The following is a 17,644-nucleotide window of genomic DNA, read 5'->3' on the forward strand; positions in this document are numbered from 1 at the left end:
ACTATGAAGAAAAAATATACACATCAAATATTTTGCGATAAGCTGTCCCCACGGTGGCGTTGTTCATGCTGTTCGACTCTGTGAGCACGCCGTTCATTCGTTGGCACAAATTTAGCAGGTGGCCGCAGCGTTTCCGGTGCGGGGCATAACCAAGGGTGCAGCTTGTTCGTTTACCTCTCTCGAACACATGCTCCGAACATCTGGCAACGATCGATGCTCGGATGCATCCAGATGCTTGGCCACGCATTCTACCAATTTCGTGTTCAAGCGAGAGGAGCCGAATTTCGACTGGTGACTCCTGCTGATCCCATGGTTTCGTGTCTGCACTAGCGAAAGCGCCAGTCGCCGCACAGCACAACCTCATTTTTGAGCCATAAAGGAAAAAAAAAAAGGAAAGCGGTCACAGACGTCGGAAATGCGCGATGTCTAGTCACGTGAACTTGCTGCAACGTCACAGCCAACACTGACACTCAGCCGGCAAACGAACCACACTCACAGACAACACAAATGTTGCGCTAAAAGGAAGAAAGAAAAAACTGCTTATTTGTACTGGCAGTTCTCTCATTTCTGCAGATCCGTAAGGTCTCTGGAAGAAGTAGAGGGTGCAGGCAAAGGCTGAAGATGCAGAGGAGGACCAAATTGTTTAATTTATACGTCACTAACCATTTCTTGTTTACCGCAGAGATTGTTAAACTTAGAAGCGCTTTATAAGTATGTTTGTCACCGAACATTCACGCCGGCTAAAACCTTTGTTTCATTAAAGATATATATAAATATATATATATATATATATATATATATATATATATATATATATATATATATATATATATATATATATATATCTTATAAATATGACTGAATGTGTGCAGGCTTCACTGTGCCACCATCTCACATCTTATATCTTCATCAGCGCTCAACGGATGCCGGAGGCGGCCATTCAGTTGCGGTACGTAATCTTTCTACAGAAATATCTGCCCATTTTTTGGACATGTACTCATAATATATGTAGTGATAAGTTTGTTAGTACTGCAAATAGGTGATATAGTCCTGGCGGAATTAAGAGAATCATTATTTAGTATTTTGATGCATTGAAAAATGGAATTCTTCGAAGGCTAAATTTGCGATGTGTGATAGAAACACAATTTGAATATTGGAGAACCGCAACCGGAAAAAATGAACAGTGGGAAAAAGTGTTCCCCTGACGTCATGTTATATTTTTTTTTCGCTCTCTCTCCTGTGAGGGCCGCCAGCCAGCTGTAACAAGCGACCAAGGCTTCCACGCCGCAGCTCGTACAGCTGGTGTGCTGCGCCTCGACGCTGGAAACAATGCGGCGTTTTTAACTACTTATTAATAATGCGTTCGCTCAACTTCATTAGCAACAGATACAAGCGTCAACAACGGGGTATGAGTGAGAATGATATTTTGTTGTTGTTGTTGTTGTTGTTGTTGTTGTTGTTGTTGTTGTTGTTGTTGTTGTTGTTGTTGTTGTTGTTGTTGTTGTTGTTGTTGTTGTTGTTGTTGTTGTTGTTGCGTGTGCACAAGCAGCATTTATTCAGGATACAGACATAGTAGATTATAACGCATTTTATAAATTTGCCCGGTTGGAACACCCTTTAAAACAGGCTTGAGCAAGATGTTATCTGTCTTGTATCTGCTGTGAGCACTTCGATATGCTAAATTCCACGCACAGCGTAACCGAAGCGTTTTATAGGCCACGGTAGACGAGGCTAATACTGATAGCAAATACAGTGGAGTCAGCCTTTGTCTTCACTGCGGCCTTCTATGGAAGAGCAATGCATGTATAATCTATGGAAGTTTTGTACGTGTGCGCCGTAAACATATAGTATAGGCAGCTGGAACATTCATCAATCAATGCCAAACAGTGTGTTACGTAAAGGTAAACGGCCCAAGGCGGCTCCTTTCGTGGGAAGGCATAACTGTTCGTTACGAATGGTAGGAACAGCTTTAGATTCCTCCGCACTCCTAAATCATACTTGTTTTCATTCATTTCCGTGTAGGCAATGACGGCGTCGAAAGCGGTCCCTTTCTCATTTTGTACTCACTGAGCCCCGATGCCATGATGTCCAACAATATAGTTTGACGTAATGTCTCTAAATTCCTAAATAGTTTATACTTCGTGCTCTAAATATTTGTACACGGTTATGGGTCCTTAAGAACTGTGATAAGGAGCGGAAAAAAGTCACTGAAGAAAAAATATATGAGGACTGCAAGCATAAATATCTGTACACGGTTATGGGTCCATAGATACTGTAATAAGGAGCGGGAAACAAATCAGCGATGAAAAATATTTGAGGTCTGCTAGCATAAATATTCGTGTACAGTTATGGGTGCTTAGACGTTGCATAAGTAGCGGAAAAAAATCAGAGACATTCAACTTCTGTACTGAATTCCACGCGAAAAGGCGAAGCTGCCACGGCGCGTGAGCAGCGCTGGTGCTCGTTAGGCTGCTGCGTGCATGTACGCGTAACGCAAAAATTACAGCGCGTCTAATGAGACCAAGTTTTCACGAAGAATCAAGTTCATTTAAATGAGCAACATCACAGTGTTATCTAACGTAAGACCGTTGAAATGGAATGCTAAAGAGGTGCAGAAAACTTGCGTTGCAGAGCCAGTTCGAAGAAATCGCAAGGTTATTGATAGCCGCCGCTCCGAAAGCGAAGTGGACGCAGATGTTGCGGAAGATAAACATGCTACATCGTCGCAGCTTAATTCAAGCTGCCCTACGAAAGACACAGAGAGGGAAAATGAAAATCATTCTACCGTACCATGGCCACCTCGAGCGACTTGGTTCTCTCTTCCTCGGTGGAGCCCTTGCCTATCCAGACGTAAATCTCATCACCACTGTCCAGCATCATGACGTCGTTCACGTCCAGATCCTGCAAAATATACATACACGACAAAACTCAGCTTGAGGACGCTGATGATGATGCCATCTCCGCGCTCGGTGTATGTATGAATAAAGAGTTCGCATAGTAGCGCTCGTCAATTTCTCTGTTCACTGTATTTTGTGTTCGCGCTGAATTTTTTACTTATCTGACCAAGACATAGCCAGATTCGTCAGCGACAATTTCGACAATTACTATCGGCTGTTCACACATGGGCAGAAAATGTAGAACCGCCACCAGCGAATGACGCATTCATGAGAGGCAAAAATGGCAAGCATGCCCGTCCGTATTCGCGTGTGCCGCTGACGGTTTGCCCGTCATTCAGGCCTTATGCTTCCCACATTTGAGGTCTCAGGGAAGACTTGGCTCTGATAGGTTTTTTTTTTTTCAAGGTCATTTCATCTAGGAATAAATAAAAGCCAAATAGCTTGGACCAAAATATTAACGCGATAGCATTAATTGCCTGACACATGATGCGGCGTCGGCGTTGTAAACACTGACAGCGAAAAATCACGAATATGACTCTGGCAGTTGGTAGTTAGGTGACATGGCCGGGCACATATTGCTCATTGGGTTGTCTGACGTCACGAGACAATATCTTTAGCGGACGCCCGGAAAATACAGGCTGTTACGCAGATCCCTCTGGGCACGATTAAACATGGCCCAGTGCAAAAATTTTCCACTTCTCCTTGCCTTAACATATCGCCTTCTTCATGCCCGTCTCATCTTCTCGCCTACTAAATCACGTTTTATTCGAAGAGGGAACAAATTCGGCTTAAGCAAGTCTCCTCCTCCCTTCCCTAAATTTTACGGCAGATAACTCCCAGATTCCTCCGGTAGACATTGCTCGTATCTAGGCCTTCTTCGTGTACCTGAGTCTGGTGCCACACTGTTGTCAGCAAAAAGTGAATCAGCTCACGCAACGTTCGGCCTCGTTTACAGATTGAAATTCCTTTTTTTTTTTTTATATAGTAGCCCTTTACGTGCGCTTGCTCGACAAATCTGCATCCAAGGTGTGTAGCCCCACCGCTCTCTAAGTCGCCGCCAGCTGCCCCATTGTATGCTGTTCGGACCTTTTTGCACAAATTCCGTAAACTTTAACCAGAGCAGAGATACTTATCTAAGCAACATAGCTACGAATTTTGGCAACACGCGTGCTGACATGCCACCTTGTGCGCTCTATCTTCCAGCCACTGAGAGGAGAGTACACTATCTCCCTCAAGCCATCAGATTTCCTTAAAGCTACCAAACACGAAGTTAAGCGCGCTATAAGACATCTCCCTCGATCGTTTCACACACATACCCTTTCTTCAACAGTACTCTAGCCTAATTAACGAAGTGATGAGCGTGAGACAAACACAAAACCGGTCCTGACATCACCGTTCCAAGACACATCCTCCTCACACATACTGCGACCTAACTGAAAACCATTCAATAGTCAGAATGCATGTCGCTCTCGGCTGCACTCAATTCAAGAAGCCAAAAAAACTTGCCAAAACAAACTAGAGCAATCTGGAACAATTTGGGCGCAATTGAGCGTGATAGAAGTCATTCTAAATAAACCTAGTCACGTCGCACGTCACAGAACACAGATAAACAAACACTACAAAGCTTCGCGGCAGTATATAGGTGTACTACCTCCTGGGTGAAGTTGCATATCTCGATGACGCACAGCCTTCCGGTGGCCGTGGAGCACTTGAAGAGGCGCGCGTCGAGCAGTGGGTTGTTCACCTCCTGGTGTCCCTTCTTGTATTCGCCCTTGCCGCCGATCGACTTCCAGAACTCCTCCGGCTCCGAGCCCTCCTTCACTTCGATCGCCTGCCTGCGAAAGGTGGCGAAGTGAAAAACACCCACTCTATATTGAAGCCGAGATAGAATCATTGGGCGAGGGCTCATAAACTCGCGCACGTGACTATTTCTACAGTCGGACAAAACTCAAGAACGCAGCGGCGACCCCTCGAAAGAGGGCCGTCAATGCCTGAGGCAGGAGCGATGTCTTTGAGTTGCTTTCATCGTTACGTTTTTTGGTCGCGTCTATCGGGTTTAGGCACGTTGCGCTTCACGCGTTGTCACTTAATGTTGTTACACAAAAACAAATGTTGGCACAGAAAAAAATGTCCAACTTTCTTGAAATTCTGACTGAATTCAATCAGGTCAGGTTGAGAAAGGTCTTCAGAAATTGTCTTCAATTCAACTGTTGCATTTATTAGAATGCTTTTGCAACTCTAGATAATTTCTTCGCTAAATTTTCAGCTCTTTCCCTTCTCTTCTATTGTAATTGTTTGCATACCCCCTATTCCGTGCTCTAAAAGTAAAAGAGGACGTAAAAAACTGAACTGTTCTCCCTTGTTCGCAATTTAAGGTGAGACTTATTTTAGAGCTCTTAAAATACATATGGCGACACCTACCGCCGAGAAAAAACATCCATCCATTTAGGAACACTCACCTATCAGGCGACACAAGCTTTGCTACGTTGTGACCCATGGCGATCTCTGACGGATCGGCAAACTGTGCGCAGAGGGTAGAGAATAAAAGAACTTCACTGAAACGCGCATATCTTTGGATAACTCTGGCGTAAATTTACCGCCAAAATATTTTGATAGAAAATGTTTATCGTTATGTAAAAAAGCAACTGGATGCGACACCTACCTCTCCCAACCATAAGAAGGTTGACTTTGGTGTTTCTAGCACGAACACGTCCTCGGAATTCAATGAAGCCGCCACTTCATCAACCTGTCGAAACAATGTCATACATGCATAACTTAGCAAATGCTTAAAATATCTCAATTCATGGTACATGGGGAGATCTAAGCAATATAACAGTTTGGTAGTATTTATCAGGTGTTTAGTGAATGGGCTCTTTACACATTCCACTCAAGCTCGCAATTAATGTCGTTCAAAAAACCATCGCCCTGCATATGTATGGTGACGGAAAATTCAAATCTCATTTCAAAGCTCAGATCTCATTTAGACTGACATGGCAACCTGGAGCCAGGATGCAAATAAAGCAAAATGTGAATTAAAGGTTTCCAAATTATTATCTCTTGTCTTCATGTATCGATGCCATTGAAATGCTGTCGGAGGCTTAGTCGATGTTATATCCCAGCTCTTGCCTGGATTGCCCGGACGTCGACGTCCGAGGTTCCCTTGACGTGGAACATGCGCGTTCCATCCACGTCGTAGGTGTCGTGGTCCCTGAGGTTACGGAATCCGCTAGCGTGCCCGCCGCTAAAGATGATCATGCGTCCCTTGAACATGCGCAGGAAGTGCTCCGGCTCATGGCCCTGGACCACACGGACCTGCACAGCAGTTGTGTCAAAAATGTTGTTAGCGGGATCTTTGGATGTTTATTGTGCTGTAAAAATATTGATTGCGTGTCGAACGATTGCTACAACAGCGTTGTTACAACGTGGCTCAGTTGTTGTTAAGAGTGGTAGTGCTTTCGGATGTTGTTAGACTGCTGTTGCAGTGTTCTTTGGATGCTGTTAGAGTGCGTCTGGGGTGTTGTGAGGGTGCTGTTCGGCGCAGCTGCGCAGCGTCACTTGTCTTAGGCAGCTCTCGCGGTGTAGCAGCCACAGCTAAACACTCACTACATAGACTAGTGAATACAATATCGAAGACATGTTCAGAGGGCATGCGGTTATGCGCGCACGGGTAAAAATTCTTTCCGATCTTTCCAACTTTCCGATCTAAAGAAATGCGTACATTTGACGTTAATTTCAGCTGCATTGCCGTAAAGAATATTTAAAAATGGAACTCAGCATTTATGTTAACGGCCTTCAATGTTCTCTCTTACCGTTAAGAGTAGAAAAGTTATTAATTTTAGTCAATCAATTTTTTACAGACGTCTATCACGTACATTATGTCCGCCTTGCGGCAAAATCCCCCTGCGAAGAGAGCACCGATGTATTCCTCGTAGGGTTTAAAATAACGATCCGTAAACAGATTTAAAAAAAAGCACTCGGTATATACAAAGCCGGTGGTAGCGGGAAGGGCATGATAAAAACAAATATGCGGCACCTAGTGGACACCGCGTTCATCGGTATATTGTTTATCTTAACGTGTCCATAGACACACGTAACTAGTTCATTGCGCTCACGTGGTTAAGTGTTAATTTATAGTGTTTGTTATGTGTGCACCTCCACAATAATACGCGATATATGAATATGACATAAAATCAAAATTGCGGTAAAAAGAACGTCCATGCTTCCGTCTGCCAGCTAGTAAATAAATGATTCGTAAAAGTGTAACGGAAATATCGAGTCGGTTGGGCGGCACGTTTATGGACAGTCAAACTGCGCCCCGGAAATTCCGGCCCTCTTCTTAAGGCGGTAGTCAAAAATACGAAACGATGCACCTTTTTCTTTCGACGCTGCTTTTACAAGCTTAAACACAATATTTTGATGTTTCCACTAATATTGCGAACTGCTCCGAATGCCGCTGTCAAAACATATTGTGAAGCTCATCGATGTCTCGTAATGACATCCCCTGGTTAGTGTAGCGTATGCTGCAGCAAACTGTTCTATACGGGTATCCCAAACATTTTTAGGAGGTGTACCTGAATGGCCTTCCCGCAGAGGTCGTTGTCCATCTTCACGGCCCAGATCGCAGAGGCAGCCTTTTCATCCTGGCTACTCTCATTTCCCTGTGATTTTCGAGGAAGAGGTCAGAAACCAGAGGTAATATACATAAAATGCAATAAGAGGAAGCGCTCGCCTCTGCAAATAAAGTATAACAAAAAGTCTTCCACCTGATGCTAACATCGAGTGGTTGAGCGTGCGTGCGCCATCACAATCACACGGAGAATTGTGCATACTGCTTATATTAAGGTAGCTGCGCTGGAGCGGACACTAGTTTCGGAGTTCTACAAAGAGAGCAGCCTACATTGCCGCGTTTTTCGGCGAGTAAGGGGCTCAGTTTACCTTGCTGACGATGGTAAACGACAAAGCCGTTTTCTCATCACGCATGACAAAAGAGTTATTTCAGCACACCACAGAAGGGCAAAATGTAAAAAAAAGAAGGAAGATTATAATGAGAAGTCATTAGTAGCGAAAGAAGTTCGGTGTCAGCAGCACGCATCTGGGGATCCTGCATACGTTCACGGCGGCGTCAAATGGCAAGCAGATAGGGCGTGGCGATGCCAAAAAAAGATAAAAATTAACCAGGGAGGTCGGATGCATACTGTAGTACCCTGCCGCGCTTCACACGGTTTTCTACGGGCAATAAGCTTTTAACGTCCGTTGTGCCTGTACATAGTAACGTCGGTTGTGTGCACAGGCACACTCACATGATTTCTATAAACACTCAACATCTAAACACGCTCAAACATATACTGACCAGCCAAAAGTTACGTTTAAAATAGAACTAAGGTTTGTCCCCGCGACAATTATGAGTTGAGATCACCCGGGAAGCGTTTTCAAACGCCCGACTTGGCCGTATGTTTATTTTTCTGAAAGCAGGCGGTCAAAGTAGGTGACCAGATTAAGAAAAACGACTGCCACCGAAATATTGTGATCGGTGTGCTTATACTTCTTTAGTGCAACTACACACTGCCGTACCAGAGCCTCTCCTGAAGTGCGCTTACCTGCCAAAAGTATATAATGTAGCGTTCGCTGTATCCTCTCTTGTAGGTGTACTTGATGACGTAGCTGTCCCCGCCGAAGAAGAAACCGTAGATGGCCGGATCTACGGGGGCCAGCTCGAAGTTCTCGACGCGGAAAATCTGGCAAAATTAAAGATGGCAGGTATGCTTTCGCGAAGTCACAAGATATGCACACTGATATACTCGATTCCAACAACGAATCGCTCGGTTTAGAATAAGCGGAACTGATGTGCACATGCTCGCTATGCGCGAAAGCTTTGCGCTGTTTTCCTGGATTTGTGCCCATTCAAAGATCCGCATTTGGAATAAAGCCACCCCCGGCAAGCTGCCAAGAATGGTGGTGGGTGCAACCTAATGAGAGAGGAGATTCACTGCTTTGCACGCAAAATCTATTACATAGTGAAAGTTATTGACCAGCGGCCTCTTATATTGTTGAAGGGCTAATGCCTTTTCACTGCTTTTCATTCCTTAGAATCAATTATCCTTAAATGCGTTGAATAGAGAGCATTCTTTCCATCCTTTCGTTGTCGTTCAGTTCACTGCCCGGAAATCCGCAAAATGCAGGTTATTAATATTCCTTCATGGACAGCGATGAATCGTGAAATATTATAACAGGCTTATATTTAAACCCGAGCATTCTGATTGCTCAAACCCCTGACGCCCTGAAAAGTTCAACCAAACCCCCAAATTTTCAGGGCGCAAAAAAAAAAAAAAAAAAAAAAAAAAAAAAGAAAGAAAACTCGCTAGTTGCTACCATGCGAGTCTCAAAGCCAGTGTCTCGGATAATAAATCTCCACCGGAATGGACACAATGCATTCCAGCATTTTCATATTTTCTCGTCGAAACGACGAAATAACACTGATGCAGATATTACCTGCGCGTGGGCTTGGAATCGTGCTAAGTGCATGCAGTTGCCATTGGCTGATTCAAACTTTAGTCACACCGTTTCTTTTACAAAATCGTTAGCTGTCCTCTACTAGCTCAATTCACGTTTACAACTTCCATAAAACAGCTCATCTTCATTGAATTCATTACACTGATGCTATCTCCAAAACTACACTCGCACGTATACTCGAACCACATTCGACGCACAAACCAAGTGTTATGCGGCAAGGCTCACCTCCATTGTTCCGGACCCGTCGTCAGGCATGAAGCCGCAGGCATTGCCCAGGTTCTTGGCAAGCAGGCGCCTCTTCTCGCGATGCAGGTCGCTCACCTTGAACGACTTGTCCATCTCTGCGCAAGGAATAGGAGCATAAAGAGAGATTATTGCACATTCTCGCACACATATACGTCACTTCATTTCGTACAAAAACATGGCCCATATCACTAAAATGTATCACCTTGCAATGTTTCTCAAGCGTGGTGATTTAATCCGTTATTCGAGCTTCACAAGCCAGAGCTGCACTTGGAGTGACGAAAGCCGCAGCGGAACGGTACGAATAAATTTCTCCTATTTAACGCCGGGTGAAGTCTTCGCACATGAGCGCATGTCACCACTACACTACGGCTGCCACAACAGGAAATTGAATCAGGTATCTAGTGCATGGCTGCTGGCCGTTATATCCCGTCAATAACCGCGGAAGTTGCTTTCGGGTGAGAAATCTGCAAGTAAAGCGCGATATCAGCTGCACGCATAGGTATACAATGCCTTCATTTCCTGGAATTGTTTTACTGTTTTCCTTTCAGGTAATCGGTTACTGGCTTTATTAATCACCACTGCCGCGTACTAGTGACGCCACCGGCGCTTACACAATGCGAAGTCACTGGACATTTATGAGCATGGGCGACGTCAATCTTCGAGAGATGGCACAACCCTCACTCCTATTCCTTCCTGAAATTCCGGCCGGCTGACAATTGCGGAGAAACGCGTTCACCACAAATTCATCATAGTCTGGGCCGGTTTCAGTAGAAATACACCTGTATTCCATGAAATCGGACAAATATCGTTACATTCGACACCTAAAAGGCAAGACACGTTGCGCATTGATTGTAAACGGCTGCTGTTGGACAAATAGGAACGTTCATTAATAAGACAGAGAGATCACATGAGCTGAATAAATGAATAATGAGAGTAGAAATTTCGAGAACACCACGCGACTTAAATTTGTCTAAGGAGCGTCTCTTCGAGCGATAATCGCTTAGCAAAGCGAATACGAGTGGTAGGCAAGCAATGAGCAGTGGTCGCGCGCGCGCGAGTGATTTGCAGGCGCGTATGCGCGTGAACACTGTGCGCATATAGCAATCGAACCTGCGATGCGGTTGAGAGCCCCCTTGCGGCCGAAGATGCTGCTGTGCTCGTGCTCCTTCCAGGAGGCAAAGTACTGCTTGAAGATAGGGGGCTCGGCGCCGCAGATGACGCGGGTCACCTGGCACCATTCCGGATATCCCCGGTACTTCAGGTATTTCTGCATGGAGAAGGCACATGAGTAAAAGTACTGTGTGGGTACGTGCGTCTAACATCCGTGTCCATCATACACAACAGACGTGTCTTATTTACACGAATGAGTGTGTACCAGCGCTAGTGCGTCCGCAGACCTCAGAAATAAAAGAAAAATCGAGTGAGTATGTCAACAAGATGTGAGGGATTTGCGGTAGAAATGAAGCTTTTAAGATGACTGAATCGGCGCCTAAGCCTTTGTGATAAAGGCGAAGTTGTATCTTTGGCCACTAGAAAGCTGGCTTTTGTTACAAACAGTTTGCAACACTAAACCGGATGCCTCATTACTGGCAAACGTCCAACGCGGTTCCGCGCGATAATAGACATCGCTAAGCCCCGATATGGTTTTGTGTGCTAACTGCACAATAGGTCCACTTGGAATAGACAAGAAACTTCGTATCCCGGCCTTGTCGTATTAGGTTTATGTTCCTACCACGTCTTCAGCCGGTACGACAATTCTGCCTCCTCTAGGCCTTGGCTATGCTACCTCCACATCATATGGTACTCGCGTACTCCACCTGTGAGACCACTTTGTCACGCTCAATACGGGCAACTTTGTCCCTTCTTGACACGTGAGCTGAGCCCGTGAACGCATGTGATTGCGATCACTGAATCACTGCGTATCAGTTTTATGATTATCCTTCTGCGGCCTGGTAGCATAACCCTCGCGCTTGCAAATTAATTTTGGCTCAACTTAAGGTCCAATTTTATGCACTAGCGCTCTGAGACTAGTATCGAGCTCCCAGCAAGCGCTAAATGCTCTTATAATACACTTATCGGTACCGAATAGTGCGCTTTCCACTTTACAGGAATCTAAAGGCAACCATCAAACTTCGATTTATCGCTGAAAGCTCCAACTGACACCTTCAGAAGAATTTAATCGAACGGAAGCATAATCTCAAGAGAACGAGTTCCGATAATATCTCGCTCTTTGCCGTCACAAGCTTGAGAGAAAGGAGGCCCACACCTGCGCCAGTAGCATGGACTCCTTGCGTTCCTTGGAACTGGCTCCCTTGCCGACCCAGACGAAGAGTCCCGACATGCCGCCATCCAGAAGAAAGCAGTCCTGGCGTGATAAGAGAGACACATATTGTGAGTGCTTAGAATCCCTGAACGCACATGCATACAAAATTACAGCCTAACCCATATTCCGTTCGAGTCGCTCTATTTGAGAGAAAATAACTGAAAGCGACACTATTTTAAAAAATGTCCACTGCGAATATACAAGGTCATCGCAGTCCTTGCATTACCGTGCGAAGCTCTTGTGGCTTCGCTCCCCTACTTTCTCCCGCTTGGAGTGTCGATATGTACAGGGTCGTCCACATTTAAGGCGAACACACGAGAACGTGGTCAGTCTCTTCGGATCCCTGTTAGCCAGAACCGCTTGCGCGCTAATTTGAAATGACAGCCATGGAGAAGCACCACCTCCAAATCTCTCAACGCCTGCTTGTTTCGATATGCCGCCGTGTCGGATGCAATGACCCTCCGCAGAGAGTGACTACATTTGTTCCATGAAAGTTATTTTTTGGCCTAGTTACCAATGACGCATTTATATTCACAAGTTGAGCGCGAATGGACGGAGAGAGATCGTCCTCTCTGTGTAGTCCCTGTTCTTTCGCGTTCAAGGTATGACACTAATGAATATAACTGCTTAATGTGCGCGCCCTCTCGATGTACTAGCAGAGTCACCTCGTTCCTCAAGGTGCTGACAGCAGTCGGAAAGGCTCGCTGGCCCAAAAAACAGTGACAGCGATTTCTCGATTTAAATTTCGATTTCAATTCTTTCTTCTCCTAAATTCGGCGGACTTTCCGAAATTCACGAACATTTTCTGCCAACTACACAGGCGCACATTACGTTAGGATATGTTTCGTTAATAACTAAGAATTGTAAATCTAGCAACTTTGTGGAAAAATTAACAGCACTTAATTGAAATCGTACTGTGTCCTGTGTACGTGTTGCGTATTGCGTATTGCTATAGTTTGCTCTAATGACCTTATGCTTGTCACCCGAAGAGGTATACTTATCCGCTGAAGACATGGTATGTAATTCACCATATTAGCCTCGTAGATTTTGTATTTTTTTAGCTTTCCCTGCTGTATTTCACGCTGTGCCCTCTGCGAATTGTTCTGCAGCTTTGCATTGTTTGTATCTGCAAATTTCATATATCGCTGCCGCTGCTGTATTTTCAAGACGCATAAAATGTTGTTTGTACCCCCCCCCCCCCCCTTCACCTGATCTATAACAATGCTCTAGACCTAATGTAGGTCTCGTATAAACAAAATAAATATTGCGTTAGCACTGTGATATAGCACACTGCACAGTACGTATGTTACGTAGCCCTCAGCTTTCTTTGCCTTTTGTTCAACTTACGTTAGGGTCCAGAAGAGTTTGAGCCAAAGGCCGTTCACCCACTCTTTCCACCTTCAGCTCCCCATCAGCGTCCGAAATCCTGAAAAATGGTATAACAAAGTTTTCAATCCGCTTAAATCGAGAATTTAAATGAAGCGAACCAACACGCTAAAATTTTAAGTGAATATCTTGTGTACAAATCGCTTACAAAGTTTTCTCAGTTTTAACAACCGCATTCCTTCGAACGTTAAAACTGCAAACCGGAATCACACAGCCGTTTCGCGACCTCCTTTGACTCAGTACACGAATGCCGTCACCACATTGCGCTTTGAAATGCGTAGGTCCAGAGCTGCTATGCAGCTGTTAACTTGAGCTAGCATCGCCATAGCTTTGAATAAGACCACCGCTTATTTTCATTCCTTGCAAGTTTCTTCCCTTCAGCATGGAACAGACAGCGACTTCATGCGATTGTAACTCGTTTTTTTTTTTTCTCTCTCTTCACCCAACCTTTTGGTTCACGAGAAAGCACTAATTGCTTTTCATTTTGGCAACTCTGCGCCATCCCGACCACTTCTCCATTTTTTTTCTCGGCAACGTGACCAGCAGCGCAATTTCGCGATAAAAATGCCCATTATTGCACTTCAAGACATGCAGCGTTGATAGAAGGACGACAGAAAAAAGGCAAAACTGCACTGACCTACCAACTTAATCTGAGAAAGCGCCGAACGGTGCGTTATGAAGTGCAACATGCCTTGCTATGCCTACATTCCTGATTATACATTAAGCCAGGAAGACCTTATGAACGCACATGCTCTGAATTAAATGTCCCCATTTGCAATCATGCTTTGAAAACGTGCTCTCCAGACCATAACAACGAAGGTGAGGAAGCTTCCAGCAGAAATCAGCTACATGCTTCCGAATGGGAAGTGAACACACCATCGCGCAGGACAGCGCACAAGAGCACGTGGACACGACACACGCAGAAACCAACCAGCCGAGAGCATATTTTTAAGACATACAACGAGGATTGCCAGTTCAAAATTATAGTATACGTAACGCGAACAGGCGATCTAGAGCACGACATATTTCACGGAAACAATGTCTGGGAAAAAGAAAACAAACGCTCAGCAAATATAATTTAAACTTTGCCACAGTAAATAAAAGACGAAAGTCGTATTTTCACTTTTTTAATTAGCAAAAGTGTCGACGAGGACGACGATCTGCACAGGGCACGCGAAAAAGTAAGCACAAGAATTCCCGGCGCCGAAGATGCATATAAGGCCACGTCGACAGAGCGCCTTTTCTCCGCGCGCGCTTCGCGCTCGTTTTATGCGCGAGAGAAGCGTAAATTAGGCTCGCTAATTAAACAGCACGCGGACGGAGACTGGATGATGCCTGCCTCTGCTGCGCTGAGGGAACAGAGGAGCGCGCGGTTCAGTACGCGAAGGAGGCCAGAAAGAATGAAGGCACACAAGCATACGCCGCCCGTGTTAAGCTAGTTTAAATGAACACTGCCGATAACTTCGTTAGTCTTTTGCTCTCTTCTAATTTTGACAGCTCTGCTTTTCTCGACTTTGAACCGGTACTAATGCGAAGGCGTTCAAACTCCGATTCAGCGGCGTCGGTGTGTCGGGGAAATCCGGATTGCTCGAAAAGATTTGATGAAGCGATGGAATTGGAAAACAAATTAATTGCGCCCGAAACTGAACTTTACGGAGGGGGAGAAGAGAAGCGAACTGGAAGCCATTTGAATCCGAGTCAGGGACTCTTAACCCTAAGCCACGCAGACACCTTGGTACAGCTTAATTATATTTTGGACATTTATATTACTGTCGAGAAAACCTTTCATATATTATGGTAGTTTACAACCGTATTCTGTTGACTATGTAAGACATTATAGAGGCAATATTTATGGTAGTGAGCTCCATCTCGCAAGCATGCACGAAATCACTGAACTGCGGCAGATTTTAAACCAAAAACTTAAATTACCAGTGTTTGTGATTGGAAGCGCTATCTCACATACACACGACAAAATACGAAACAGTTGATGCCTCCCGCCTCCGTCATCCGGTTTGTTTACTTCCGGTGCAAGCCCCCGCTTGCCTGCCCATCGGACGAACCGTTTGCGTGCTTTCCACCGCAGTCATTGCAAACGCGCTGTAGACTCGTATCTAAAGGCTTCACTTCTGCAAATGAAAAACGTGATCGGCTTAGAACCCTACAGGTACTATCTGAGCAGAAACTGGATGCAGAACGCCGGCAACGGCAGCAACGACTCGTCGGCGAGCTCGCGGGGCTCGCCCGGCGCACATGCTATTGGGCACCCTGCCACAGGCCGGATAGATGCGGCGGCGTACTTCCCCCCCTCCCTTTTAGATGGGCTGCACCCGGTGGCGGCCGCGCAAACGATTACAGAGGAGCTAACTGACTGACCCTCCGCCGGAAGTGTAGCCATGACGCCGTGCTTGAAGTTAATGGAAGCGCTGGGCTTCCCATTCACTCGTGTCATCACCATAGTTGTTACGAACGCCGTATAAGAAAACAGTTCCCAAAACAATCGTTACCCGCTTACCTTAACAGCCCTGGAATTTCAAAAAGCAAGGGCATCAGTAAAAGTCGTTGACACCGTTTCAAGGAGTTAAACATTGTGCAAATGCTGAGACATTTACCAGCAATCATCGAACCGATTTACTAGTTTCTAACTTAAGTGTCCGCAAAAATCTGTTTGGCAGAAAAAGACGGCTTTATTGTGGAGAAATTTGTGTTTTGATTATGCAACGCTGCCACACCACGAAGCGAGAAATAGTGTGCGTAGTAGTAGCCTTCACAACTTCGGGGATTCATTTCTTTTGTCCAGTTTTTTTTTTTTTTTTTTCATGTGGGTGGTGCGGCATTTGACTCGCTTATGACACGAACGAGGTTGCATCAGCGGGGGGGGGGGGGGGGGGGGGGGCAGAACTTTAGCACGAGATCATTGAACTTGCTTGACCGAGAAAACATCAAGCAGGTTTTGCGAAACGCACGTATATAGTCGCGTATAAAGCCAATGCTACAGGCACTATTTCAGAAAGTGTCTCGTCGGCCGAGTTGCGCAAACAACGTTGACCGGGAGCGCAGCTTATACGCGCTCCGCGGGTGTGCTTGCTATGCGCGGCGCTGTTTCGATAAGCCACAGCTCAGAGGGGGGTTAAGACGCTCCTCTGTTCTAAAAATAGCTCCGACAGCTGCACCGCGTCCCTTACCGACGCCTATTCCGCGTATCCGAGCCGCAGGGCCCGCCCGACTGCCGCGAATTCGCTATCCTTATGGGGCGCTCAAGAAACTGTCTGCAAGGCCGGACTGGTGGGATGCGTGATGCGTGGTTGCTGGGATGCGTGAAGATGCACTAGATGAACTGAGTTTGCTATGCTCGTACGAGAGTGGCTGATAAAGTTTACCGAGGCCTCTTAAGTAATGCGTGTTTGTCATTTGTCTCCTTACTAAGCCGCCTATCCTGTGAAAGCTCTTTGCTACTAGGCCACTATTCTCAACCAATCTCTAGACATAAACGACCATCTTTGGCAACTAATAAATGGTCGTCGCGGGAGAGTTATCGATGGCACACACTCCACAGGGAAGTTGGATGATGTTGTCTGGCACAATATAGATACGGGGGCCCTGAGACGTCCTCCCATTGTGTACGTTGCGGTGGCCCTTGAACACAGAGATAACTGTCGTCTCGATCACGAAATTCCTTGCATTGTCATGTGGAAATTATCGCCAGAAGTGTCTCCTCAGAGTCGGGGAGTGGGCGAGAAAGAATGCCAACCAAGTCTTACAGCGTGATTACAAGCTGGCAGTGCGATTTATACCGGCGTAGACCGGAGCAGTCATATCGCAATAGCTGCCTCGACCGTTCGACGCCTGCTTCACGGGATGGAATACTCCCGACGAAACGTAATTCCGTTTTGTCGTTGCCTCCGAAGGAGAACTGTGACTAATAAGCATTCGTTTCATTCAGCCAGTACGGCACGGCTCGTCTCATAGCTTCCTAAAAGACAAGCGGACTCGTAATCGCCCCGCTGACCGGAACTAAAATGTTCTACACTCCCAAAATACTACCGAGAATTCGTCTCCACCATACGCGAAAAATATCTTGACTGTGTTGAGGTGCTGTGGTTGCCATGGACCCCCTTATACAGGACCGAGTGCTACACATGAAATACATTAAATCATGATTGTGTGACTTTAATCTTATGATCACGAGTAGCCGCCTAACAACGGAGTTTAGCTAGCAGGTTCCTTTGCAGCTCATCTGTTGCAGAAACTGTAGTCTTCCATTGTACACCTTACGTGGGCACCA

The 17,644-nt window shown here is 45.6% G+C and overlaps 1 protein-coding gene across 1 annotated transcript in view; it reads right to left on the minus strand.

Annotated features, from left to right (window-relative positions):
- LOC146198954 (gelsolin, cytoplasmic-like) overlaps positions 1-17,644 on the minus strand; it is a gene marked incomplete in the record, with an annotated part of 73,267 nt that overhangs the window by 6,917 nt on the left and 48,706 nt on the right. The window contains 11 exon segments of the mRNA XM_084594422.1: positions 2,791-2,901; positions 4,549-4,732; positions 5,357-5,418; positions 5,560-5,643; positions 6,024-6,209; positions 7,469-7,555; positions 8,495-8,632; positions 9,633-9,748; positions 10,764-10,920; positions 11,920-12,018; positions 13,324-13,402. Of these exon segments, the coding sequence (XP_084450548.1) occupies positions 2,791-2,901; positions 4,549-4,732; positions 5,357-5,418; positions 5,560-5,643; positions 6,024-6,209; positions 7,469-7,555; positions 8,495-8,632; positions 9,633-9,748; positions 10,764-10,920; positions 11,920-12,018; positions 13,324-13,402 (1,303 nt within the window).

The sequence above is a fragment of the Amblyomma maculatum genome, chromosome 2 (assembly GCF_055883805.1).
Source record: "Amblyomma maculatum isolate TAMU_Amacu chromosome 2, ASM5588380v1, whole genome shotgun sequence".
NCBI lineage: Eukaryota > Metazoa > Arthropoda > Arachnida > Ixodida > Ixodidae > Amblyomma > Amblyomma maculatum.